Raw genomic sequence first — 27984 nt, 5'->3', positions numbered from 1 at the left:
GCTAGGTGTTTGTAAACCGGTGTTAAATGTTCAGAGAACTCCCGCGGCTTGCTGCAGCGAGAAGGCAGGCAATGCATGGTCTGAACTGCTTTGCTTGATCCTTGTTATCACTTGCTGTTGGGCACAGGCAGCGTTAGGACTGTCAGAAATAGCTGCTTTGCAAATCCTGTTTGCAAATGTAATGCCGGCTAGAGCTTGGAAAGTGAGTAGGTCTGCAGTGGTTCCTGGGGAAGGAGGCTGAGGATTTTGGGGTTTTGGCTTTCTTTTTAAATCCTACTAAAAATAAGAAGGGTTTCCTAGAAATCACAAATGAGATCGTAGTGCAAGTATTGATGCCAAGCATGGAACTCTCACAGTGCTCTTTTTTCCAGCAGAATTTTCAATAGGGTTATGGTAAGCAATTTATTATTTACATTATTTTTCTTCATTAGGAAAAGAAACATGACATTACATAAATGCATTACCTCTTAAAAATGAAAAGGTAAAGTTTTGTCTGAAGTAGAAGTTACAGGAAGTTATGCGTACAGTCAAATAAAACAAATACAGCTTCCTAATACTTTATAAAAAGTATCATGGAGATCTGGAAATCCTTTGGGAATTAAATGTTTATAGCAACTTGAAGCACATCAGGTCAAACTGGCACAGCTAGTCAGATGCTCAAGGTTGAAATGTTAGTATGAATCTGTAAGAAATTTGAGTTAGCTGGTAAATAAAGATTTCCCCCACTTCTGTGTGTTTGACATCTGTTGTATTTTAGATGAGATGCCTCATTTTCCTGTTAATGTTCCTAAAACTGTGTGTTTCAAAATGCGGATTAATTCTCTCCCCAAAAGGGAATGAAAGTTAACAAAATAGAAAATGCAAATAAGTCAGGAATGAGTGAGTTCATGGAAAATCTGTGCGATGTTTTGCAGCTTGGTAGGAGTATGGTGTAAGTGTTAAGTGGCACAATTAGTGATTTATACAGTGAGCTCACTGGATATGTGTACATACAAACGGGGTATGGTTACAACAACCTGAATAAACAATATTAAAATTTTCTACATTGGAAAGATAAGGAAGCTTAGGACATCTTACTTGTAAGTAGTTATTCGTTACTGTGAAGTGTACTTTTAATTTTTTAAGTTCTTCTTCCGTGTTAACTTTGATTCTTCATCTTGTACTGTAATGTCTTTATGTATATCTGTTTATTATCTCTTAAGTGCTAGAGATGTACATGGAGCTGGAGGACATCAATCCCTCACTAAAAAAAAAAAAAAAAAAAAAAGGCAAAAAACCCCAAGCAGCAAACATTTTTAAACTTCATCTTTACTTTACCTCACATGTGACACTTAGTGCTATTATCTTTTTTTAAACTAGGAACGGCAGCGGTTGGAGACAATCCTCAATCTGTGTGCAGAATACTCCAAATCTGACAGTGACCCCGCTGCAGCTACAACCGTTGCTGATGTTCAGAAAATTAACAAAGAACTCGAAAAACTTCAGCTCTCTGACGAGGATTCGGTATTTGAGGACTCCCAGATGAATCTGGAAACAAGGTTCAGAAGCCACTTGAAATCTTCTGCAAGTGATTCGGATTTCTCGGAGCTGAGCAGCCACAGCCGCGGCACTGCCGCTTTCCTCCCCTCTAGAGGGTTAAGAGCCGACGAGCACTTCAATGAGAGCACGAAGCCTCCACCTTTCTCTGCTCCTGGCTTCCTGAAGGATGCCACCGAATCATCCTACCTAAGCATCACACCAAAGGTAACGCAATCCAGGTTGGACCGCTTGAAATCCTTCTCTAGGGGTCTGCTGTCCTGGCAGGGGCCGCAGCTAGGATGGCTGGGGTGTGAGAATTCATCTCGGAGCTCATACAGCTTAGCCAGCAAATGATTATTTCATTTTCTGTGGAAGCTATTGGTACTGGAAGTTGTTGTTTTGTTGGTGTTGGTTTTTTTTCAGAGGGGTGTGCTGTTCAGAAAAAAAATTAAGGTTTTCTGAGGGAGAAGGATTTGCTTGAACAGTTATAGCTGCTTAAATAAGGAAGGTTTCGGGAACCCTGCTTAGCACCATGCTGGGATGTAGGAGGGAAGGCAAGCTCTGCTATCTTCCCCTGGCCTGAGGCTCCTGCCTTCTGTAAGTGGAGGATGTTTTCATGTGGGCAAACCAGAACGGTCGTGTGGGAGGTGAAGAGGAGTTGCCTGAGCCGAATTTACCGTCCTGAGCCACTTGTCAAATCAGCCGTTGCCCCGATGGGGAGCGCGGGGACAGCCAGCCTCCTGCCTCCTGCTCCTGCCTTTAAAAAGCCGCAGCTCTTTTCCTGTGTAATTCACACTGCTGCTTTGCTCCTGAAGGGAAATCGTCCTTTAAGCAACAGGAGCTAACAGCGTTCCTAACAATTTCCTTCAGCTAGGGCTCCTAGCTCCTGGAGGGGCAGCCCCAGCAGCCTCCTCCAGGCTGGGGCAGGGACCTTTTGTCATCCTGGGCCAGACCAGCCGTGCAGCAGCCCCTGGAGACTGGCCGTGTGATAAATAACACTGTTCAGGAGTTAGAATCAGGAGAATAGTAAGACCAAGCAAAGCCATAAAAGCAAGTTTCAATTTAACAGATTCACACCTTTGTGTCTTCTTTTTACTGTTATTTACAGACTGTATGAGCTTCAGCATGGTTATATGACTAACAGGAATTGTAGTTGACCTCTGCTTAGACTAGCTTACACACAAGAGAACTGTGTATGCATAGAAGAGAGAGGTGTGATAGAAAAAATTTTATCTTATGAAGGGGTATCTCTCAGGAAATCTGTCTGCTGAGTCTTTCAGCGTGAAATTATCAATTTACTTGATCTTTCCGTGTTGACAACGTTATAAGACATTTCACTTAAATTTGCTGTGGTCTTCCATTTCTTTCCCATTTGTTGCTTTCTTCGTGCAAGTCAGAGATCCTATTTCAGATCCTTATTAGGAAGTTGAAATCGAAGATGTTATGTCAGCATTATCCAAACAGGATACCGGACAAAAAGAGGCTTTCCTGCTAGGATTACTAATGCTAATCAAGGAATACCATTCATTCATTCATTCATTCATTCATTGTGAAGGGTGTTCTGCGAAAGCCCAGAGAAAAGCAATAACAAGCAACTGTTTTAATGAAACACAGCTCATTGTTTTAAAATACGAGACCAGATTTGTTCAGGATAAAAAGGCTGCTCTCAGAATAGCCGTTCAGTAGCTGAGCTGAGCCTCTTGGAGCAGGGCTGTGTGGTCCAGTGGTTAACACGAAGCCCTGCACGCAGCCCACTTCTAATTCTGGTTGGGGACAATGAGTGAGCAGCCTTACCAGAGTAATTGGATCACAAGCCCCTGGGGTCAAATCAACATGAAGAATACATTTGAAACTCAATCCTCTTTGATCTAGCCTTTGCTGGTATAAAAGCACAGATATTTTCTTGAAAACACTGTTTAATTCTTGGCACAGTTACCTAGTAAGTAAATGGCAATGGGGAGAGCAGTGTTAAGGGTCCTACTTCCTCAGCGCTAATTGGGGAGACAGAATCAACTTTTCTCCTTATTCTACAGAAGCTGCCCGTCTCAGTGGCTGGTTACAAAAATGTCCTATTCTGCCTTCTGGCTTTTGTTATATGAACAGCTGAAATTTACATAAAAAGCAACTTCAGCTCTCCATGTTGTTTTTTATAAGGGGAAAAATTGGATTTTTACAACCTAAATAGTACAGCATGTAAAGTAATTCTCAAAGGTTAGGTTTTAATAATTCCTGCAGAATGAATAGTATTTACTGTTAAGTATAGTATTTACTTCCAATGCCTGGAAGTAAAGTATCATGTTTGTTTCTCTTGTACACCTTCTAAATATAGAAATAGCAGTATAGTACATATGAAATATGGAACGGGTTCAAACCCAGCAGTACCATACTTGTCTAAAATGAACACAGTATGAAAGGTGGAGGAAAGGCAAGGTTTAACTCTTTCTAACTCTTGTAACGTGCAACTGCAGATACCAGAATGCACAAGTGACGAGCAAAGAGGGCAGGAGCTTGGTCGACTGGAGGAGGAGCGCATAGTAATACTGAATAACTTGGAAGAACTTGAGCAGAAGATCAAAGATTTAAATGACCAGATGGATGAATCCTCGAGAGAGGTATGAACTATGTTTTGGTTTTAAGTGTCTTGCTTGTTAGGCAGGCCTACGTAGCATGAGACTTGATGGGTTCAGCAAGTACATAGGGAACCCACGGTGTTCGTAGGCTTCATATTCTGTGCTTTTTCACCAGGATCAGGCACAGAATCACGGACCTGGCAGCCTGCTATTATGAAGGGTGTTTTTCCCCAGCTGAGAGATGTGTGTCATGCTCGGATTAACCTTTCCCAGCTGTAACCATTATACTCCTAAGTGGAATTAGAACAATCTTACTTGTTTAATGGCCACTCAATTGATCTAAATACCTTGTGTCACTTGGGAGTTTTATGGTGGTATCTCCTGTGACGGCTTAAAGAGAAAGGAAGTGAGACAACTTCCTCTCAGACCTCCTTGGCTTTGCGGTGGCAGGGGCATGCTGGCACCCTCTTGACTTCTGGAATCTCACGGTTGCAGACTAAGCTGGCCAGGCATTTGGGTTGTGCTTGCTCCAATTATCAGTGACAGGAAAGAAACAGCTGTTCCAGAAGGGTTTCCTACAGAGCCTGGGCACAGAGGGTCGGTACAGTATCATAACAGGAGAAAGCACAGAGAAGAGAGAGAAAAGAAAAAACTTTTGGAAAAAAGAATCTTCAAACTGAACTTGGTTTGGACTTTTTTATTTTGCAGTATTTTATGTTGCAGTTTTACTTTTTTCAGATTCGTGATCTTACTTTTGTGGCAGTAAAATTTTTTTCCCTCCCCCACCTCACTTTTTGAAATGTTTCTCTCTTGTGAATAATCACCATCTCACTCCCCTTCCCCCAGAAAATAACGTGTGTCAAGATTTCTTCTTAATCCGGACTGCTTCTGAAAAATGTTTTGTGTTCCTAGTTGGATATGGAATGTGCCCTTTTGGATGGGGAACAGAAATCTGAAACAACAGAGCTGCTGAAAGAGAAGGAGATATTGGATCATCTTAACAGAAAAATAGCTGAGCTCGAGAGAAATGTTATTGGTGAAAAGACAAAGGTAACTGAGTTATCTTGGCTAGCTGTGTGCTCTGTTTCCCTTGATCTTCCAACTACATTTATATGATTAACATATTGATGGGGGCTATTTTATGAAGTACTGTCTGTAAGTAAATCTAGCTGATAAATATAGAAGAAAAAAAATGGTTGTCTCACCATCATCTCCCTGTAACCATCCGGTTTCCCAAGGTATGTTTGACAAGCAAAATCTAGTATGTTTAAGTAAAAAGACCTGACCTACTGTGAAGATATTTTTCATTAATAAAAAATCCACATAGGGCTTGGACTTGGGTTATCTGTCATTTAAAAGAACAGTATTAATTGAACTGTTCCATTGCCTTCCATTGTCGATTATAGATTTTGCATTAAAAAAAAATAAATAATCCTTTCTCAGCAAAGGAATGGAATGAAAGAAGGCTGCAGTTCCAGAAAATGGCTTTATCTATTATTATGTAGAACGATATGCAAGACATCTGTCAAGTATGTAATTTCAAAGCAATTATGTTGGTTTATTTTGCTTGCTGACTGATGGGCAGTTTTTGTACTGTAGAGCATTCTCTCTGTGACTAAGCGCAAGGAATTAATTAGTTCTGCTATACAGTCAGATACTTAATTGCTCTCAAATGCGCACCAAATATATATATAAGTATATATTTGCAAAATAGGATAGTAATATTTTCAATTAAGGAATGGAAAGGGCCTGCAAGATGAAGCTGTGCCCCTCCAAGCAGGGAGCGGTGGCTCCCCCCAGCAGGCTCCCTCCAGGCTGGCAGTTCGCTTCTCCAGGGCCAATAATATCTCAAGGTCAGGATGTTTTCCAGGCCTTTCAGCCAGTAATGTTTCCTTTTTAAATTTCATCCTCTACCTCATAATTTAAACCTGTCACTTGTGGAAATACCCTAGCTAGTCTCTCCCCCTCTTTTTTTTTTTTCTTTTTTTTTTTCTTTTTTTTTTTTTTTTTAAGCTTTCCAGAAATATCTGGAAGTCTTCTGCTTTATTTGCTTTTGTTTAGACAAGCTGCGCATTTTTAGCTCTTTCGCAGTCCCCATTTAATTCACACCTTACAGTTCGCATTGTTTTATTCTGAGCTTTTTGTCCTCTGTTTCTGCCTACCCTGTCACAACCCTGGATGCTGTTTTGCAGCTGTGCTCATCCAGCCTGTGTCTGAGGAGAACGGTGTCCTACCTCTCTGCACGTCTTCTTTGAGCTTGAACTTTTGTGAACTTGCCTGCCTCCGCTTTTCCTTGGTCTTGTGTACCCCTCAGCGATCCTTCAGCTTTCGGTGCTGCCTGTTGGAGTGTGTTTCATATTTGCTTTTTAGTATTAAAGATGAGTTTAAGGTTGGTAACGACAGATAGGGTGGTGCAAGCAGATGCTTCCAAAAGGATGCTGCTAGAAGTTTTGGTCGGTAAGTGGTAACGAATAACATACCCAGAAATTCGAGAGTATTTTTTCTCTAGTAGCCTCAAAGTTCAGTGAAACTAATGGAAATTACTTTAAAACATGTAAGTTGTTTAAATTTCCTTGCAGTTGTGTGATGGAGCGTTAGCGTGTAGCAGTCAGGAAATTAAAACACTAGGTCTAGTTTAGATTTTCTGTTGAATTGAAACATGAAAAACAGCCTAGAAAAAACACTTTTGTTATTTAAAAGGGAAGTTCACTCAAAACGTTTTTTTCAGTATGCAGCAAGCCACTAGTCAGATCAGTTACAATATTTTAGTTGTCTTTTCTTTTGTAGTCCTTTTTCTTTGAAACAAGCAAACAAAAAAGCCAGTGGTGACTGCGTGCTCTGGACTTAAAGCCATGGCTCAGTTAATACTGAAATTATCCTTGTAAAAATGAAGTTTTAAGAGAGCCCACAGGTTTTGTTCTGGAAGATGTCTGAAAGCACTGTGTAAAAGTGGAAGTTTAAAAAAGAAATGGGAGACAAGCTTCTGCAAATGGGCAAAATAGAAAGTGACAGCTGAAGTGTTCTGGAGAAAGTAGTGTCAGCCAACAAAACAGATGGCACTGATCATGTCAACAAATAAAAGTTCTGGCTGACTTGAAGCAACAACAATTTTTTAAAGCCTGATCTGCGTGTCTGTAGGTTTAAGCTTGCAGCCCTGCAGGTTTTACGCAACAAGACAGACAACATCTTGGCTCTGTAGTAGTACAGGGTCACACGCACCCCCAAAAAGGGGCACTTGGGCAGAGATGGGAGGGTGGTCCTTTTGGCTCAAATAATTTCAAACATATGACTCCCTCAACAGAACGAATGCTTGGGTTTTGGCCAGTAGTTGTCACCCTGCTGATGGTATTTTTTATGTTTCTTGCAAGAACAAGTGTCCCAGTGTCCACAAAGTGGTCACACTTTTCTTCTAGTTGCCTGAATATTTCACCCCTAATGATACCAGTGGTCTTGGTTTTGGTGGGGCTTCCTGGCAAGGAGCTGTCAGGTCCCATCGCTTGGACGGTGGTTATGTTTCTGCCAGGGTGATACCTGAATATACCGCAGGTGGGAGGGAAAGTCACGAAACGATGGTGGGGTGTTAGTGCCATACATGATGGCACTTGTCTCTGGAGCGACGAGCATCTCCGGGAATTTGCCACTGATCTCGGCACCTGTTTGACAGGAAAGCCCTGCCTGGTTGTGTTTCATCCTTACCCATGCACCTGTTTGAAAAACCTGTGAAATTCTTAAAAAGAGAGATCATAAACTACAACCTAATTATTGGGCCGTGTTAGGTACTTGAAATAGACTGTAGGTGGAAACTGTTGTACTACTTTTGACCTAATTTTATTTTATTTATTTTTAACACCCTGTGCACAATTTGTTTAGATCAGGACACAAAGTTTTGCCAATTTTTTCACAGTTCTAAAACCACAGTTTCTAGCCCTTGGGAGGCAAGGGAGTCGAGTTGAAAACATACTCGGGGGCAGGAGAGTTGTGAGTTCGGTTTTGGGCTGTGCCAGCGTGCTCTTTGCCGTGGTGCAACGTCTCTGTGTCCCAGCTCCTTGCTTGCAAATCAGGAATGGATTTTGCAAGTGGGTTCGGGCGTGATATGGTAGGCTGCATCCTGATCTTGTTTGAGTCCTGCGCTCAGCCCTACCTGAACACATGGCAGGACTAACTGTGAGGAAGAACGAATGAATTGGTGGGGAGGAAAACATACCGCACACCCTGCGGTAAGTTGAAAGCATTTCCCTTGCTTTTGTGAGTGTGCCACCACGCACATTGTAAGGAGTGAAGCAATTACTGTTGCTTTGCTTAGGTCTTAGAAATAAGAGCTCTGAGCGCTTGCTGTTTTGAAGAGAAGGTGACAGAGCCTTTCAGCAGCGTTGCAGGACTCTGTGTAGCTCTGGCTGTGGTGCAGCTCTGCCAGGAACCACTGCTGACAGGGCTCAGCTCTCCCAGCTGGGGCAGCTACTCACAGGGCTGTCTGGCATGGCCTGTGCTTTCAGCTATGCTGGAAATGGTGCAGGTGTGTGGAGGAAGGTCTTTCTTTGCCTCCGTGGCCATGCTGCTTGATCACAGCTTTACAGTCATCAGATTTGATATTTTTTTTTAAAGTGCAATATTTGGTTTTATCTGTAGAAAAAATGACTAACGACGTATTTGAATAGCAGTGTTTAAGCTATTCATTGCAAGTTCCTTATGCAGAGACAGCCCTGATAAGCCACTAGTAACACAATTTGACAGATACAGCTTGAAGCTCTCCAGGAAAGCTTTGCTACAGTACCTGCAGCAAAAATCACCTTGAGCACAGCCTGCTCTGGAGAGGGCTGAGCTGGGCGGTACCCGGGAAGGTGCCATCGGGTGAGCCAGTCTCCCTTCTCCCTGCCATCCGGGCCTGGCTCCCTGTAATTCCCATGGCAGTCACTCATGGTGCTGCACTGTGCGTGTACAATAATGATGCTGTTGTTCCCTGTGGAATATCACCTCAGGTCCACGGTGCTATTTACAATTCCGGCTTCCTCCCGATGACTTAGCTCGCGAGACTTAGTTCAGTATTGACGTTTGTCTGTGAGGAAGCTGGAGAAAATTGTATTTTTGCCCGATTGGATGTTATCCAGATTTGCAAAGTACTTTCTTTTCCTACAGTGCTTCCTTAATCTGTGTAGTTTTAAAACGTGCAGTCCCGTATATGTGGAAAAAGATGCTTAATGATTTGCCATGCCTGATGTCTCTGAGTTAAAGCATGAGGTTGAAAGTAATGACACAGCCGGGGAAAGAAAGGCCGAATAAACAGGAATAACTGCAAATGAGTAATGAATTTAGCAGAAGTGCTGTGGGAGGTAATCATAGCTAAGTGGGAGTTTTGGAAGAGAGCTTCAAAATAATTGTTTATGCAAAAGTTTAGACTGTGTTTTAAAGGAGGGAGGTTATTCCCTCTCTTCTGGAGGACCTTTGCCTTATGTCATGGTGGAAATACGTACTCCAGGACTCTGTTATCAGCCCGGGTTTCCTGTCCCTTCTCAAGAGCAGAAAGCAGGAGCAGCTGGCAGCGGATAACTCATCTTTTTTTGGAATACATTTGAATTGGTCCCCATGCTTTTGTGGAAATATTTTTCAGTCATTAGCAGAATATCCCAGACATTCCAAATCATTGGAAGCTCAGCCTCTTTGCTGAGTTAGTACTGCAGAGATTTGCAAGAACCGAGTCAAGGAAAGAGTGGCTGGCCGATGAGCCACCACCATGCAGCGTTAAATATACTGGTGGTCTCTCCTGAATCCTTTCTCTTCTGGCTTCAAAATTCCTGCTGTTGTTTTTTATTCTGACGAATCTGAAAAATTTCTGCCTCATAGCATAGCCTTTTAAATCTTTCCTGGTCAGATTCCAGTTCAGCAAGATGTAAGCAAGTGTTTTAAATCAATGAGTTATCATGTCTTTAACATATTAACCTCCTTAAGACACAACATACAAGATCAAGTATTTTGAGGAATACTTGCATCCGCTGGATTTATCCACGTAAGGATAACCTTTAGAGAGAACACTAATGAGGAAAAAGATGATAATGAGGAGAAAACTCTGAAAAACTGAAGCTTTCTTTTAAAACAGTCATGAGGGAAATAGCAGAATGGCTTATACCACTAAGGGAAATCCTCTTATTGTCATCTAGATGACAAAGACTATACAAAATTTTAATTTTCTCACTTGACATTTTTTTTTATCGTTTAGATGATTATTCCCTCTTCTACATTCATGAAGGAACAGGGGTTTTCTGTTGCCTCCCCATCTGTTTGCTAGGACAACGCATTGCAGTGGTTGGAGAATGAGCTGAGAAATTCCATAAAACTTGAGTTGTCTTAGGAGCAAGTTAATATGTGCAACTATTGTGTTTTTACTTACAGCAGCGAGATTGCTTACTGTGATTTAAAATGCTTTTTACCGTTGGCTTTGTACATGCATGTGAAGCAAAACCATGGAGATCTCTCATACAGATGCCATCACTGTATAGTGTCTATCATGTTATTAAATTAGTTACCAGTTGTGCAGTGAAAAGAACTGTTGTGAAATACCTTCTTCTGTCATATTATGCTCCTCATATGCCTGACATCTTCCCCCCCCCCCCCCCCCTTAACGGTTTCTTTTATGAAACCCACCAGGACTGAATGACAAACAACAAAATTGTGACAAGTTTTGTGCTTCTGCCCTGGAAGCAATCAAGGAATGCAGGAAGGAGTAGTCTGAACAATATAGAAAAGGAGCATGTAGTTTGTGCACAGGAGTATCTGTTTCATTTCAGCAATATTTTTTTAATCAGAGAGGTGTGCAGTCTGATCTGTATCAGTCGTAGCACTGGAAATACTTCCAGTTTGCAAGAGTGCTGGAAGAGTCAGCAGACCTCAGGTTTAACACTTTGCCCAAACATACCGTTTGCCCTTTTCAGCCGCTAACCACTGAAGAGCAGGTCACGTTTCCTAGCCTGCTTTCTGTTAGGGCTAGTTTATTTTCTTACAAATTCATGGCAGGGGTCAGGCCAATTTCATCAGTGAGTTGTTAAAGTCAATTTTTCTTGCTCTTCCACTTACCCTCCAGAATGTTTTACTGAATAGGCAAACTGTAGCATCACCACTTCCAAGGAGAAGGGAATCGTTTCTGTAGTCTGCTCTTTCTCCTCCACTTCTAGCATTTGCAGTAGGTTCTTTTGGAGAAGAGGAGGAATGTTCTTTTGGAGTAAAAGAATAAAGTTTGCTGGAGGTGGAAGCATGGAGATGGAGGAGCTTTTCACAACAAAGAACTGCCTGTGCTTCTTATTTCTCAGAAACCTGTGAGGATTGTAAAACTAGCTGGTTCCGTACTGAGAGACGGGGAGTGCACGGCAGAACCGTGGGGGGGGGGGTAATGGGGTCTCGCTACCTTAAAACATGGTGATTTGCAGGCGAGTTGGACTGAGGAAGGTCCTGGAGTACTTCAGGCTGGAACATGTACAGTATAAGAGCCCGTTGGATGGGAAGGCAAGTCATTATTATTATTTTTTCTTTGTTTATGGCTTCTAGGTTTCTTTGCAGTTTCTCTTTCTGAAAATAACACACACCCAATTATTTTTTTTTTGTTGGGGGTTTTTGGCTGGGGCAGGGGAGAAGGTAGGGTTGGAAGGTTGTAGAGTGAGCCCGGTTCACTTAGCCGTACAATCATTGCACAGTAACTTGGTAAAAATTATACATTTCTTGCTATGTTTTTTTCCAATTTTTATCTGGATTTTTGAGAAGCTTTCTCTGTTTCATCCCAGTTTACTCTGACTCATTTCTGCAGAGTCTACCGGTTTGTGCAGGAAGCTTGGCTCCGAAGGCACAAGTACATGCAGACACATGCTGCTCTACAGTTTTAGCCTGCAGTAGCAGAACGTGATGAATGACAAATCGAAAAGCAGAACTTCTCTGCAGAAGGGGTGTGGGGACCTGCTAGGGTTTTAAGTAGCGGTATTGATCAGGCATAGGGCATCCTTAACCGCAGCAGACAACACGGAAGCAATTGGTCTCTCTCTTTCCTTCCATTGTTCCCGTTCTTCTAGGGGTGATGATTGTCTTTAATACTGACCTTTTATCTCCTCCGTGTCCTCATCATCTATGAGATGTTTTGGATATATATTCTTTTTTTCTCTCTCTTTGCCCAGAAATCAGCTCTACCAGATCTATAGGTTGATCTCCTTGTGTCATCCATGTTGATCACTTATGGTCTGTGTTCATACCATATGTACAGGCACATATACATAGGATGTGACACTTGGGGGATAGTGTCACGCATCAATTCTTTTTACTGCTGTCCTTCACAACGTTCGGATGGCCTCCAAAACTGATCCAGGCTGTGCTCCAGCATCATCAAAACCCAAGACGGTCCTGCCCTGTGTCCTGGCAGACCCCAAGTTCATTTAACAGCTGCCTAAAGGCAGCCCATAGGGCGAGGCGGGCGGTAGGCTAAGACCAGATGTTGCGCTTTACTGAGCTGTGCTTCATTTCTCTGGAAACAGGACGTTAAGAATTGAGCCAGAGTGGAGTTAACGCGGCTCCGGAGTCCGTGCTGGGGCTGGGAAGCGGTTGACTGCAGAGAAATGTTTAACAAGTACAAGCTCCTGCAGTTAAATGAGGATAAGCGTCTGGAGCACGTGGGTTCTGTTCACAGCTCTGCTGCTGGCCGCTGCCGAGCAAACAGCTCGCGGAGTCAGCCGCCCGCCTGCCTCAGCTGCATCTTGCGCACGGCTTGCAAAGTTATTAATCTTTCCCCTTAAAGAACTCGCCTTGATCCATTTATAGAAGAGACTGTATGAAAAAATTCTGATTACTCATTTCTTTATCAAATTACTTTTTGTGAATTAGATGGACTTCATCAATGCACAGCCAGGGATGTCAGCGAACTGAACTCCACAGCTGCAAAACAGATAATGGCCCTCATTGCTGGAAGTGATATTTCCTGTTAAGACTGCACATTTTGAAGGGAGCCGGTCTGGTGGGATGTTATCACTTCCTATGCTATAAATAGACCAGATGAGTATCACTTTCAATCTCAAAGGAATAGGTTTCTAATTTCTTGAGGGAAGTAACAGTATCTCTGGCAGGATTCTCAGGGAGTTTTGTACTCGCTGATGATGTCTCCTCACACTCAAGATTTGTCTTGCTTGTTAATGAATGAGCATGCTTGTTGCAGCACATAAGATATTTAGAGAGCTATGAATAGCTTTGGAGGCACGATACTGCCGCAAAGTTGGGAGAAGTCCTTGCTGCTTTAGATTGCTAGGTGGGCAGAAAAGGAAAGCGAGAAACAACGTGGCAGACCATAGGCTGAATGTTAACCAGCAGGGTTTGCGAGGAGCGGAGCTACCACCTTATTCATAGATTTCCTTCCATGTTGGAAGTAAGGATGATTCAGCAAATGGGGTTGCTTGAGGACGGAGGTCTAGAGGTGACCTCTCAAGAGCTGCACGCTTCTCCCTCATGGCGCAGCTTGCACGTGCTACATCCTCCGTATTTCTCAGCCTTGCTGCTGCTGTTGTAAGCTAGTACAGCAGGTCCAGGTAACTGAATATGCTGACTCAGTTGCTCATTTTCACAAGCTTAGAAAAAAATAAAATAATCTGTGTTCAGCATTTTGTTTGTCAGATTGTGTGAGCTGAGAAGCTGAATGTGTAAATGAAAATAACAAAGCTGCGAATTCGGTTGACGTTGGGCTTGAATGCGAATGCTTCCTGTTGTGGTTTTTTTGTTTTTTTGTTTTTTTTGTTTTTTTTTAATACTAGGAAAATGAAATCCCAGCCCCTGATCCCACTCAGATTTAGAGATAAAACCATAAAGAAAGCAGGCAGCTAATACATGATGTTGTTGTTGTGCCTGCACCATGTGTGAGGGTTAGAGAACCTTGTCAGGATCCACAAAGAGAAGGTTTTGGGGAAAGACCATCCCCCAGTTTGAAATAGCAAGCAGGGTACGCCCAAAGAAGTTCCTTCTCTATGGCATGTGCCTAAGGGTGCTGTGGAGTGTCTGATCATACAGCACCTGCTGAGCCATGCATTTGATTTTAAATAACAGTTGGGACCATGAGTGGATGCTGTGACAGAATTCAGCTGTTCTTGGAGCATCCAAAAGAAGAAGCTGGAATTTCGGGGCTGATACTGTTTTGAGTATGAAGGAGAGTTGGAGACCATCTGAGGGGAGATGTGTAACTACAGAACAAGGAGGAAAAGAGAACTAGAAGGTAGCAGAGAGCTGGGCTTCAGGGACTGACTTGATTATTTCTGCCTGGCTTATCAAGCATATTGGTTATTCCAGTTATTAATTGCTCAGTCGAAGGAAATGCACCTGCTACATTGGCCAGTGTAGGTGCAAGTAAAAGGCATTGAAAAAATTCTTTGTACTCTGATTTATCGGTTTTCAGACTTTGGTCCATGGATAAATAATAGTGTACAAGGTAGCTTTAAGTGATCCGCAGCCAGTCTTTGGAGCAGTGCTGCACACTAAGTCATTCAGTATTTTATTGCAAATATTTCAAGGTTACAGGCTTTTGAGGATGGAAAGCAGTGTGCCAAGCGCTGCTACTCAAGTGGATGAGGGGAAAGCTGAACTAGTTGGAGGAGACCGGGGAGTTGGAGCAGTCCCCTTTGATCCCCAAGAACAGGTATTCCTGTATCCTGAAGCAAAAATCATTCGGTGTTTCTGCTGCAACTGGATTTCCTGGCCCAGAGTTACTTCTTCACACAGCTCTGTCTCGTTCTGGTTTTTCGCTGCTTGCTAAATGTAGTTATCTGTACAGAGGCACGTAGGCATGTAATTCGTTCTCCTGGGAGGACCCATTTTCCCCTCACTGCCAGACTACAGTAATTTTCCATCCATTTTGCTTCCTAAAAGCTACACTTTTCTCTCTCCTTCCTCAATTGCCTCACTAACATGGCTACCATTTCCTCTTTTGTTTTCTTTATTTTTCCTTTTTTTATTTTTTTTTTTCAATTAGGTGAGACAAGTGTTTGGGCAGTGGGCTTTAACGGCATCATCCAGACACGGGTACAAAACACAGTGACGAGGGAGAGAAATAATCACCGCACTAAAATGCTTAATGTTTTGGTTTGATCATTGGCATCCCACCGTTGCATTTCAACTAACAAGAGTTTTCCATCTTTGACCCTACGTGCTTCAACAGTTCGTTCAGGTTTTGCCACACGCTGTCATAATCACTAACAACTGCTTGGGTTTGAAGGTAATTGTGTTTATTTTCTGGTTCATGCTTCAGGAAAAATTAAAACTTGATGCTGAGAGGGAAAAACTAGAGAGGCTTCAGGAGCTTTACTCCGAGCAGAAGACGCAGCTTGATAATTGCCCTGAGTCCATGAGGGAACAATTACAGCAGCAGCTGAAGAGGGTCAGTAGCAAGTTTCAAGATTGCACTATTTTTTTTTGTTTTGTTTTGTTTTGGAGTTAAGTGTAACATATTCTGTTTCAAGTATCCAGTGTCTGAACATATTTGTGATTCCTAATCATGAGGGTTATGGGGTTTTTGTGGAATGCCTGTAATGTCCACAGTGGCATAGAGTGCAAACGGGCGGATTGGAAATCATTTTGTGTTGAATGTTTTTAAAGCTTTGGGCTACTTGCCTGTAACTAGCACCTTAGGCTTGCTGGGTGGTGTGAAAGCTGTTGTGACATTTAGATGGTGGAGCATCGCAAAGACGGGAACTGAGCTTTAGTCGGTGGGATCAGCCGTTTGAGCAGCATTTTCCTGCCGCTGTTGTCTGGTCCCGTTGCGTACTCCTCCTTTGCAGTGCTGTAAATGGCTGTCTCAGGGAAGCCGTGGATAATTTCTTTTTTTTTTCAGTGTACAACATAGCTGTTAGCCTGAACTGTGCTTCAAAAATTCATTTTGAAGATGATAATACTTATTAAAGCAGGTTTATTTTTTCCTACATTTTCAACAGTTGCACATCAGTATAATAGCCTTTGCATAAAGCCTAATTGCATTTTGATTTTATTTTTGTGTTATTTGTAACCAAAAAAGCTACAGTATTGCCTGTGAAGGTACAGTTATTTTCTGTGGAAAGATTTTAGCATTCATTAATCTTAAGTGGGTTCTACAGCACATATAACTAGAGCTTTTTTTGAGAGGGGAATAATTTTAAAAGCATCAGTATGGCAAACTCAAGAGGCCATCTGAAAGTCAAACTTGATTTTTTTAATGGTTTTGGGTTTTTTTCTGGCTTGAGCGTTTCTATCAGAAATAAGGGCTGTAACAGCAGTGACCAAAAAGGGTTTTTCTGCTTTGTAGGCAAAAATCCTTAGGTTATGGTTTATTTGCAGAATTCTATTTTGTTTTTTCAAAGAGCAAAAAGTAAAAAAGTCCATCTTTGGAGATAAAGATGTTAAATTCTTCTGTAGTAAATGAGAGGTTTGCTGGTTTTGAGACACTTAAGGCTTATTGTAAGTTACCTTTAAAACAACCAAAGAAAAGGTAGTATTATATAATATCTCATACATATTAAAAGAAAAGGCAGCCTCTCCTATGCAGTCACATACTTGAAGTTATTAATTCATGAGAAGTCGCGGTGTTGTTGCTGTGGGATGGTAGTAAAACCTTTTTTACTATGGACCACCAAGAGGCTTCTAGAAAGCTGGTTAAATTTTTGTAATTTTTTTTTTTTCTTCCTTCCAAGTTGGCTTAAATAGCTATTTTAGATTTGCAGGTGGGACAATCCTTGAAACGCGGGGTTCGGTTAAATGTCCAGTTAGTCCTATTGCACGTTATTCCAGGCCAACTGTATGGGAAGTTGCCTGTGGTCGAAGCAGTAGCAGTTATCACTGAGTTAGTTCATGGTAGCGCTCAAACAGGTGTGGGGCATGACAGCAGTTACAGAATTACTGTAAGTATCATACCCAAAAGAGAGAAAATACCATCTTCCCACAAAATAAGCCCGGTACAGGATTAAATATCAGAGTGCAGCAGGTGATGTGCTGCTTTACTGCCCACGCGGAAGGTGTGAAGGTGGTGAATTCCCTTCTTGCTTCATCTCTGGGACTTCAGTAACTTCATAACCTGCGCCCAGAGGAGCAGGCAGCCAGTTTCCCAGGGTCACCTGGCTGCAGCGTGGTCTGGGGTTGGGGTTGGGGTTGGGGTTGGCAGTGGGTACCTGGCACACTCTGCACGCTTCCCGGTGTCCGTAATGCATACATGCTCTCCCCGTTGGGCAGGTAGGACACTTCCATCAGAGACCGGTGAAACCTGAGGGCTTGTGGAAGGCACTGAGGGAAAGCGTCGATCTTCCTGATGGCTTATTTAATGTTAATTGGTATGCTTCATCCTTCACTGTTAGTATGAAGGCACCAACGCTTATTTGTTCTCACGTGTCTGGGTTTGTAGAGAGATGCATAAATGGGGAATGGGAATATAAGCCTGGATACCTGAAAAGGTCTGAAAAGACAGTGTCTGTTGCTGGGAAATACCTTACTCTTCAGGTAAAATTCTCCGAATTTTTACAGATTTGGGCCCATGGAGCTCCCACCACATCCTGAAATAAGGGCCAGGTTCCCTCCCAGTGAATTTTCTCCAGTGCCATTACTGAAGTAATAGAGATGCAGGAGAAATTTTATGGTTTGGAAATCCAAGATGGAAATGTTGTGCCTGTTATTTGTTAATAATTATAAATTACAATGTTTTGATGTCAACTGTTTTAATAAAAGAGAGAGAGTACATTTGCTGCTTGGCTCAGGAGGCCATTACCTACAGCAAGAACAGTTCTCCTCCTACAAATCCTGCGCTGCCGAGGAGGATCCCTGTGAAGGTTGTGGCAAGGACTGTGGGGACACATCTCGGAGCCAGATCTCGTGGCCCTGCTGCTGTGTGTGGGCTGCTCAGGGTCTCGGTCCCCATGTGCCTGCATGGCTGCTGCTCTCACTGCAGCGTGCTTGCAACCGCTGGTAGAGCTAAGCTACTGCCGCTTACCCTTGGGCGGGTCTTTAATTAGAAAATGGACTTGGTTTCAAATTAGGTATGTTTATTTTTCCCCAGTGGACACAGTGGTGTGGAATGTGGGTAAATTCTTGTTCCATAGCACGTTTCACAAACGATACAGCACGTTGTGAGCTCAGCTGGCTACCGGTTGCCTTTCTGGCTATTGGTTGCCTTCTCTGAAGTCTGTTCTTTTGCCTCAGTCACAATTAATGTGGTCTGAAATAGGCTGAATTTGCTGACTTTCATGGCCCAGGCAAAGCCCTGCTGTTTGTTTGGAATGCTGAAGGTGGCTGACTGGTTTGCATGAAGTGTTTCTGTATCGCAGGTAACCGCGTTCTTGTAATTTTTAGCCTGCACCTTTGCCTTTGACCTCTTTACTGTCTGCTACAAGTGAAAGGCTCATCCTTGGAGAATATTGGGAAGATGCTGGTATTTCATATAGCAACTTGGATTCTTCAGTTTCTGCATCCCATGTCTTTCCCTGGTACATTGAGGCTGGTTTTGAATGACTTTATAGAGACTTACCTGCTTCTCCCAGTCACTGACCTTTGCCTCAGGTCAAAATAAGAAAAGGAGTAAGTTTGCATTCCCCTAGAATGACAAATTGCTTACAGGATGTATGTTTTCTTGCTTACCAAGTTATGCACGATGTGCCTGTTTTAGAGATCCTTAGCGTTTAATAATACTGAGATTAGTAAAAACACCCTTTTCTTCAGAACTGTGGAACTTGTAAGTAGGAATTGGTATTATGAATACACAGATGCTGCAGGAGAAAGATTAGCATTCAGTCCTTGTGCTGAAAGGCACCACCAGTTGTATCTTGTCATCCCTCAGCGGAAGGCAGGCGTGCTCTTACTTCTTGAGCCTTTTCTGCAGCATTCAACCTCTTTTTCCTGCCAACACCTGCTGCTGGCCCAGGGGAATGTGTAAAAGTGGGCTGATAAGCTTTTCTGAAGTAAGGCATCTGCTGGCTAGGGTGGATGACTAGAGTCCTTAATTCTGTGTTTGTGCAGGGAGCAGTTGCCACCTCCAGTCCGGTGGCCCACGGTCAGCTGCTGGCTGAGCCACGTCATGGTTGGGCATCGCTGCTGAGGTGATGGCAACGTGCTGGTTGCAGCTCCAATGTCTTTGGTCCGGTCTGACTGTACGTTTGCTTAATAAAACCGGTGCTGGTACTTGGGCTAGACCTGAAGAAATTCCAACTGCAGTTCAGACTCCTCCGTTTGAGTGTGTATTCCCATAGTTCGTTAATGCGATGCTACAGGGACAATACCTTCTCTCCTTTTGGGTTGGTCAGCAGATGCTGTCCCAGTTTGGCATCTCACCTCACCAAATGGGTTCAGGCTTTGGTGGTGTCACAGCTTGGCTACAGCAGAGCGATCTGCCCAGCCAGGGTGTGCTCGGTGCTTAGGAAGCTCCAGCTTGCTCCAAACACTGCGAAACAGCTTCCTCCCCATGGAGAAAGCAACATAAAAATAATGATTAGCCCTGTTTGCTCTCCGATTATGACGGTAGGTCATTAAAAGCATCGATTTCTGTTTGAATGTATGAAATACCATTTTGGACTGATTTTTGTGCGTGTTTGTATCTCTACTCTGGTGTCAGTGAAAGCATAATTGCTTTTTTTTATTCCCCCCCTCCTTTTATTCTATTTAAGGATGCTGATCTTTTGGACATAGAAAGCAAACACTTTGAAGATTTGGAATTTCAGCAGCTTGAACACGAAAGCAGGTTAGATGAGGAGAAAGAAAATCTGACACAACAGCTCCTGCATGAAGTAGCTGAATATCAGCGCAGCATTGTCAGTAGAAAGGTAAAACCACCAACACGCGATTCATTTGTCCTTTGTTGTTGAGCATAAAATAGATGAAACGGATCTACAGCCTGCCCCATCTGTAAGAAGTAATGCAACTTTCCTCTTTGAAAAAGCTTTTGAGGAAGAGCAATGATGATGGCCCAGTCACATCTCACAAAGATCGAATCATGCACTTCTCCAGAAGGAAACAAATCAATGAAATTCCGCGTCCTCGTTGTATATTTGCATATGAAAATTAAATCCTTTAATTTTGCTACAGAAAGTACCAAGATGTTGTTTTTTCTTCTTTAAGAAAGGAGATTTGTACGCTCTGGAGAAAAGTATAGTTATTTTGTTCTTGTAATTGATGTTGATATGAAACGATCCTGTTAAAATAATAACAGAGCACCAAATTAATAAAATCCCTTAATTTTTAAAATCTGTTCTAAAGGTTCTGTCTTATCCAATTAAATACCAGTTTTTCAGAGATCAGAAGTTGCATCTCTACACCAGTTCTGTTCAGTACATGGATGCTAATCACCATATCATCAAAGAACATGTGCAGTTGTTCTTTTGCTTTGTCTCTTAAACAAATTGTCTCTTTACTGTCTAAATCTCATGTAATTATCTGGTTCTAAGCAGTGAGCCGTCTTGTAAAAACTTCTTTTCCTACTGCTTCACTCGTGTGAATGGGTGAACTCTCATGAATAGGATCATTGTTGCAGGTTGTCTTGTGCTATGAAAATAAAACATGTAAATTGTGATTATTTTCTTTTTGTATTAGGAAAAGATTTCTGCTCTCAAAAAACAAGCCAATCATATTGTCCAACAAGCACAAAGAGAACAAGATCATTTTGTAAAAGAGAAAAACAACTTAATAATGATGCTGCAAAGGGTAAGTATTTTATTGTCTTTCAGATAGCTTTAGTGTGTGATAGAAGAGCATTTCACAGAATAAAAGAACGTAGAGCACAAGTAAAGCACCAGTTTTGCAGAAGCTAGCAAGTAAGTGATAACGTGATAGGCATTGTTTGTATCTTAAAACCTTTTTTTTTTTTCTTTTAAAAAAAAGAGATCTTTTGTAATTAATCAGATTTCCTAAGAGAAAATGCTAGTGGTATTTGGTAATCGAGAGGGTTTTAGAGGTGTCCCCCTTCCAGAGGACTTAACCAGAGGCACCCAGCCGGGTGCTGAGGCTCGAAGCCCATGCTCCCTGTGTGGCTGCTGGAACTGTGCAGAGAGGGCTCAGATTTTTGGCTTGTGGTGGCTCATACTAGCCCAGGAGATGAGCTACTGAACATGAGCTAACGTCTGGTTAATAAGCAGCTGGCGTGAACCCTTCGCATCCATTTCATGTTTTGCTTTTAATCATGAGAGAAATCATAGTTAACTCACTAAGCTGAATCAGCATTTTCAAAATGCTGCAGTAAGACCTACTTGGTTTTGGCTGTTAATATTTATTAAATAAAATCTTTCACTGGCTTTTCATTCTGTACCCCCATTTTCTTTTGTTCAGTTCTGCTGTAAAGGGATGAAGTCGAAGCACTGCTGTGCAGTTTCTAGCCTTCTACCCCAGCATGTTTCTTTACACGGTTAAGAAAATGGCTAGCATTTATTTTCACTACCTGACTGTTTTGTTGTTTAATATAAAAAGTCTGTTTTTAACAGGAAAAAGAGAATCTCTGTAATCTGGAAAAAAAATATTCCGCACTTTCTGGAGGAAAGGGGTTTCCTGTCAGTCCCAATAGTCTAAAAGAGGTAAGGAGATTCACTGCTTTCGACTTTGCCGTAAGTAACTTTTAATGACAATTCATACAAAAGCACTTTAGTGAGGTCCTATTCATACGGGGTTTTTTGAGATGTGATGAAATTACTTTGTAAAGCTATTCATGAAAGTCCAAATGCATGGGTGAGCAAAAATAGCTTCTCTGACATTTTCCCAGATGTGACTGGTATAGCCTTAATCTCTCGCTCTGGAAAAACGAACGTTTTAATGTGTGTGTGTGTCTAATTTTCTCAAAATAGACAATTAAACTTCATTGAAGGGAAGAAGAATGAGGTCCAGGAATAACTCTGTTCAAGTACAAATACAGTTCGGTCTTATTTTTGCACTGTAGATTTTATCATTGCATCCCCACCCTTTATTCTAAGGCTCTGCAGTAAAGCATGACAAGTGTACATGTTGATTTTTTTTTTTTTTTAAAAAAAAACCAACATTGAATTGAAGACTTCACAATATTGTGGTCGTAAGATACCTATTGAGCTATTTATTTCACTGTTTTGAATAGCTAGAGTAAGCAGAAAATCTAGCATTTAAAATACACCGACAGGCATCTATGGCTACTTCAGTAACTTCTGCTTAGGAGGTCTGATGGACTTGCTAGATCTGCTTATATCGAAGCCCTGAAAAAGGACTGCTGCATCTAATGACGTGGGAAGTTGGGCTTTTGAAGACTAAAGCAACCACGTGTCCTTGCAGCACCGGGGAAATGAGATTTTGCTTATTTGGCCCCCCAGTTCCTGATGCCCCACATGCCAGCGGGGTTGAGCACCCATCCTCACCGTGAGCCGTGTTGCAGTTGCTTAGGCTTTCAGTGTCCTAGGCTGCGTTCTGACCTGGACATCTGACCTCCCACCAAGATATCTGGCCAGTCTAAGCTTCATTGTTTCATCTTGAGATGGATCTGTTTAATTCACTCGCTAGAGAGTGGGTGCTGTCGCTGATTTTTGTCTTTGTATCCGTGTAATGGTTTGCTTAATCACAGATGTTTCAAAATGCAACTACATTAAGTGAGCCTGACACTTTTTTTTTTTATTGAAATGGATTATTCAGCGGTGTCATTCTGTTCGCTGCAGCGAAGTCAGGACTTCCTTCACGGCAAAGGAGAGATGGAGCAGCATGGGTTACCTGTTTCATGCTCCGTGCCCCCATAGGTTCTGTCCTATAGAAGAAATGCCTTTCCTTGCCAGATGTTATGTTCGTCTCAGTCCAGTTTAATTTTTCTCCGACTGTTCCGGCACCTTTAAAAACCAGGCACCAAATGGTACCCAGGCTTAAGCAGGCTGCCTGCACGCAGAAGTTAATTTCACCCTGCGGTCGCTCATGTATCAGTCACGTCTGTGGTCCAGCGTTTCCCAGCCCCCCTTCACAGAGCACACATTTCTAACTCGCTTCCATCCATCGTGAAGCTCACTCCCTGCATGCACAGTAACAGCGTGACGTGACCTCACATCAAGAGGCAAGATGCTTACCCCAGTACTTAATTAAGTGAGGAAAATCAATGCCTAAAAAAAATTCAGTGTTGACAAAATGACTTGGATGCCTAACCTGACTTGAAACCATTTATTTAGTTTAATAAGGGCATGAGCTCGTGCTCAGCACAGTCATTTGTTATTTGCTTCTTTTTTTTTTTTTAACCCCATGGTGAATCCCCACTGGGGTGTTGAGTCTGAACTGGATGTTTTCCATGTAATGGTGAAAGTGCTTTTATCCTCTATTGAATATAGACGTGGCAAGTTTCAGTTACTGATACACTGCCACTACAAGATGCTTAAGCAAGCTTTTTGTTTGTTCATACTGGAATCTATTTTACTGTAGTATGGCCACATGTTTCAAGAGGTAAATTTTAGTATCTTACTCAGTCTCCTAATCATTTAATAGTTCATCAAATAATATCAGTTAAGGTTTGCCTACTATTTCTAGAGTGCTGTGTTTGCAGTGTGATACTTAATTTTCCATTACTGTGTATCTGCTTGAAATAACTGAAAAAATGCATAGAAAATTATGCTAATAGATAGTAGAGTTGGTATATTTTTCAATGTGTCTTCTATGATCATGGCTAAATTCATGCTTTTTTCAAAAGAAGAAATACTATAGCCATCTGTGGCTTCTTTTACTGAATTGCTGAAGTATACATACTGGCATGTCTGCATGCTGGAATGTAATAGAAACCTAGCCCCTTCGAACCTTCTTAATTTAAAAGCAGCTTAGCATCTTGATTTAAAAAATAAGCGTATTTCTATCTCATTTTTATGACATTGCTTCAACAGTGATTTATTCTTCCTTTTGCATAGTTTTGTTTTCTGTGGATAAGAAGTTAGGGCATTAGACTTTTTACAGTCTGGCATCCTATACACCATGGATTAGAATCTGTATTTTAGTTTTTAAACCACATTTGTTCAGTTAACACCAAAACCATGCAATAATTATGGTCTGCCATTATATCTCAAATCTGCCTGCATGAATCTTCTCTGCAGGCAGAAGCGCACTGATGTCCGTGCCCTTCCTCAGACCGTAATGTCCTGTATGATTGTTTAATAATAATAATAATAATAATAAAGGCAAATTATAATAGATATGGGGCTAACACTAACGGCATCTTACCTGATCTCCTGGTAACACCTAAAAGTTAAAAACAACTTCTAGAAAATGCAAATGGAAGGTGTTGTGTCTGCATAATTTATAGAGTAGCAGTGGCTTCTAAGTTCTTCCCAGTTCTGATAGTCATTTGGTTTACTCAAACTAGCTTAACAGTTAGGCAAGCAATAAATTAGTGTAAGTTACTTTATTTAAACATGGGGTGGGAAAAAAAAAAAAAAAAAGATGGGTGAATAAGATTTGTTCTTCCTTTTCCCCAATCTGCTTTCCCGAGCAAGCACCACATAATTTCTAAAGGGTATTTACATTTTAGTAAAGTCTTTTGGTCACTTAATGTACATTTGCTTTTTGATTAAACAAATGAAGAAAATTTTCGGAATCCAAATACTCAATATTTGAAAAAGCTTGATGATAATTTTATTTATGATGAAGTATTTCAATGATAACATATTTGGCTGTATCACTCTAAACTAACTTTCATCGTACTGGATACATTAATACTCTTGCACGTCTTTTGGCTTTTGCTCCTTTTAACTTCTGAATTCCTCCTTTTAGGGCTATATCAGTGTAAGTGAAATTAGTGAGCTGTATGGCAATTCCACGAATATATCCCCTTCCACTCAGCCCCCCACAGATGCTGAAGCAGTTGCCACTGAGCCTACCACGGCTGTGCTGACGAGCCAGCCACAAAATAAAGAGGTTTGTTTGAGAGACATTTCCCTTTGTTTGCACTGTTCTTTTCATGGCTGCCTTTTTTTTTTTTTTATTATTGTTTTTTTTCTTTTCATAATTCAACCTGTAACAAATGGACCCTAAGGCAAGCTGCTGCCTGCCAGTTACCGAGTCAGGTAACAGTTTAATAGTAGAGCTGGAGGACTGCTCCAGCTGTAAAGTGTCTTTGATGATGTAGGTGGGACTTTGAAGGCTAAAAAACCCGAATGCTTATGACCCAAGCAGCAATTAGTGATAATCTTTGCCTGTTAAACACTGCAGTGTAATGCACCTTTGGTGAAGGGTCTGCGGACATGATTAATGATGACTTGATCAGTGGTGCTTAGGTGTTCATTTCATGTGTTCTGTAGCTGCTCTTTTGGGTTTTTTTCCTGTGAAGTGGTAGAAATGTGTCTTGATTATTTGTGGGAGATGGGTAGCTTCTACTTATCTTAGCTATTCCACGGAGTCTGTCCAGTCTGTCTTCTAGCTTACTCTCTCTTTTTCTCATTGTTTGTGATGTTTTTTACCTTTGGTGGTGACCATAGCAAGTTTTGAATAAATCCCCTTTTAAGGGAATGGAATAACTTCATGAATGTAATGCCTTTGTGTTGCAATAAGGCAGCAACTGGTTTAGAATTTGGTGTTTCTGTGCTGCTTCTGGTAGTTCTATATGCCTTGAGAGTTGCAATACAACTCGTCTCCTTTCCTGCTAAATGCTCCAACAAACACAGTGCTAAAACTGCAGCTTGTATGTGCCATATCTTTTGAGCAATTCCAAAAAGAAAACTCTGTGTGTAATTTCTCTTTTTTCTATAAAGCTAAGATCACCTCTCTGTTCTGGATTTGTGTTTCCTCACTCTCTTTCTCCTCGCTCTATTGCTCAACTTCCATCAGTCCATTGGCCTGAGGTCATGGCTACTCATGTAGATCCTATTCCTTTAACTGATACACCTCCACCTCTGCCAGCTAAGAAACACCGCAGACAACAACAGGTAACAGATTCAAAGCTGATCACTTGGGATTATTTTGGTTGGTTGGTTTTGTTATGGTGGCCATGAAGTTGATCTGTGTGTGAAGTTTTTAGAGTGATAGGATAGACCATAAGTTGATTGTGCTGGTAGAAAGTTGCACTTAAAGGCACTGCTACTTAAAAATCAACACAATGTATTTATTGAATGTTACTGAACGAAATTTCTCCTTATATAAACAGTCCAGAGGCAAATACTAATACTTAGGAGCCTTTGTAACTGCTAGAAGATTTGCAGCAATAAAGTACAAGTGGCTACATTTGAAATCCTAAATGAATTTTGCATATACATTTGAACAATGCCTCTCAAAAGCTGTATTGGTTTTAAGCCACCAATTCATTACAGTAACTTGTAAATAAATGTTTTCCTTTGTAATTGGGTTCCACTTGTACACTAGACTAGAGTTTTATAAAAAAAATACAAGGTACAAGGACATGTACACAAAATGTGCACATGCATTTAAGGTGCTTTCTTAATCAGCATGATTTTAATGTAGAAATCCTTGAAAGCACTGGGAAGCAGGAGGTACTCTGTATTTTAGATTTCGTTCTTTCCAGTGAAGTTCCCAGCTTACCACCTGCAGTATATGCCATGTAGAGCATAACTGAGCAAGTAGGTCAATTCATTTTGTCAAAACTGTAACAAATTACATTTGAAGCATTTCAGAAATCTGGAAGAGCGCAAGAAGCAGCACAGGGAATGCATGTACATGAGCGATACTTTACCTCGCAAGAAAACGACTCCATCTGTATCACCGCACTTCAACAGCTCTACGCTTGGGCGAAGTGTCGCATCTAAAGTACGTAGTTGCATGTTACTAACAGCTTTCCAGTGTCTATACAAAAACCTGTATGATGTTAGAGGTGAGGATGGGTAGCACTGTCAGCTATGTGTAATCCCGCAAATTCATATCTGAAATTGGCTGTGAAAGGACTTCAGGTTTATTGACATATGGGAATATATATATATATATATATATGTGGAGCCCTCTGCACTTCCAGCCTTTATTCTGACCTCTGGAAATGCTGGGCTGTAGTACATGAATCATAAATGCACGATTATTCTTTCAAGGACTTTATTTTCAAGCTAGTTTAAATCGGTTCTAGAGACACAACAGGTTGGTTTCCTTCCTACCTAAGACCTCTAAATGGTAAGGATAAGGTTGTGTATGAAGTGAAAATAACTCTCTGTTGGTGATGTGGTACATCAGCAAACAGCAGGGGGGTGGAGGTACTACTTTGAGAACATCTTGGCCTAACAGAGGCTGCACACAACAGAAACAGCCGTGGCTGACTGATCTGACGTGATGCTAATACCCATGACAAAGCGAGTTTATTTTGCCATTAGTCGCTGATACAAAAGAACGTCTTGAAGCGTAGTTTTAAGCATGTATTTACAAAATTTCCGGCAGGGGCACTTACCGTTAGGACAGAGCAACAGCTGTGGCAGTGTACTTCCTCACTGCCTGGCAACCATGACCAAAGAGTCGGAGTCAAGAAGAATGCACAAAGGTAAGACCTTTTTATTTGGTTCATTTCTGGTCAAAGTCAGTGTTCAGTTTTGCAGGAACTAAGCCTGAAACCAGTGTTGCTGTAATCAACAGGGCTGTAAAATAAAAGTTCCCTTCTTGGTGAAAAAAGCAAGCTTTAAATGTAATTTTCAGATGCTGGCAAAATAAGATATTAAGTTTATGAGGTAGGTGCACATGTAGTTTTGAAGCATGTGGTCACCAAATATAATCCAGTAAACAAGAAAAGCATATTAAAAAATACACACTGGGTTAACTGGGTAATTTCTGTGAGTGATTTTGGGGCAATATATTATGCATTGCTTTCTTTTTTTATTCCTTTTATAAATCTTTTCATGTTGTAATCTTAAAAACTGTTTTTCATGGGCATATGTTTTTGCCTGGACAAAGATACCTTTTGAGAATCTGTAGCTGCGGTATTTTAAGTGGTTTTAAATATTTGGGCTACAAAATAGGAAAGGTGTGTTCTATCGTGGCTAGATAGCTGCATTTT

The 27984-nt window shown here is 41.5% G+C and overlaps 1 protein-coding gene across 4 annotated transcripts in view; it reads left to right on the top strand.

Annotated features, from left to right (window-relative positions):
- The window catches only part of PHLDB2 (pleckstrin homology like domain family B member 2), a 70529-nt gene that overhangs the window by 22475 nt on the left and 20070 nt on the right, over positions 1-27984 (top strand). For 2 of the 4 annotated variants that reach the window (XM_080377688.1, XM_080377689.1), the window contains exons 4-13: positions 1360-1743; positions 3987-4130; positions 5001-5138; positions 15340-15468; positions 19706-19861; positions 20628-20738; positions 21512-21601; positions 24777-24920; positions 26622-26762; positions 27375-27474. In XM_080377688.1, the coding sequence (XP_080233814.1) occupies positions 1360-1743; positions 3987-4130; positions 5001-5138; positions 15340-15468; positions 19706-19861; positions 20628-20738; positions 21512-21601; positions 24777-24920; positions 26622-26762; positions 27375-27474 (1537 nt within the window). The remainder of the gene's footprint in view (positions 1-1359; positions 1744-3986; positions 4131-5000; positions 5139-15339; positions 15469-19705; positions 19862-20627; positions 20739-21511; positions 21602-24776; positions 24921-26621; positions 26763-27374; positions 27475-27984) is intronic. The other 2 variants (XM_080377690.1, XM_080377691.1) reach the window with 2 other exon arrangements.

Source organism: Falco punctatus, assembly GCF_963210335.1.
Source record: "Falco punctatus genome assembly, chromosome: 2".
In the NCBI taxonomy this organism is placed as follows: Eukaryota; Metazoa; Chordata; class Aves; order Falconiformes; family Falconidae; genus Falco; species Falco punctatus.
The sequence above is the reverse complement of the archived record's forward strand: the minus strand, read 5'-3'. Positions and strand labels throughout refer to the sequence as shown.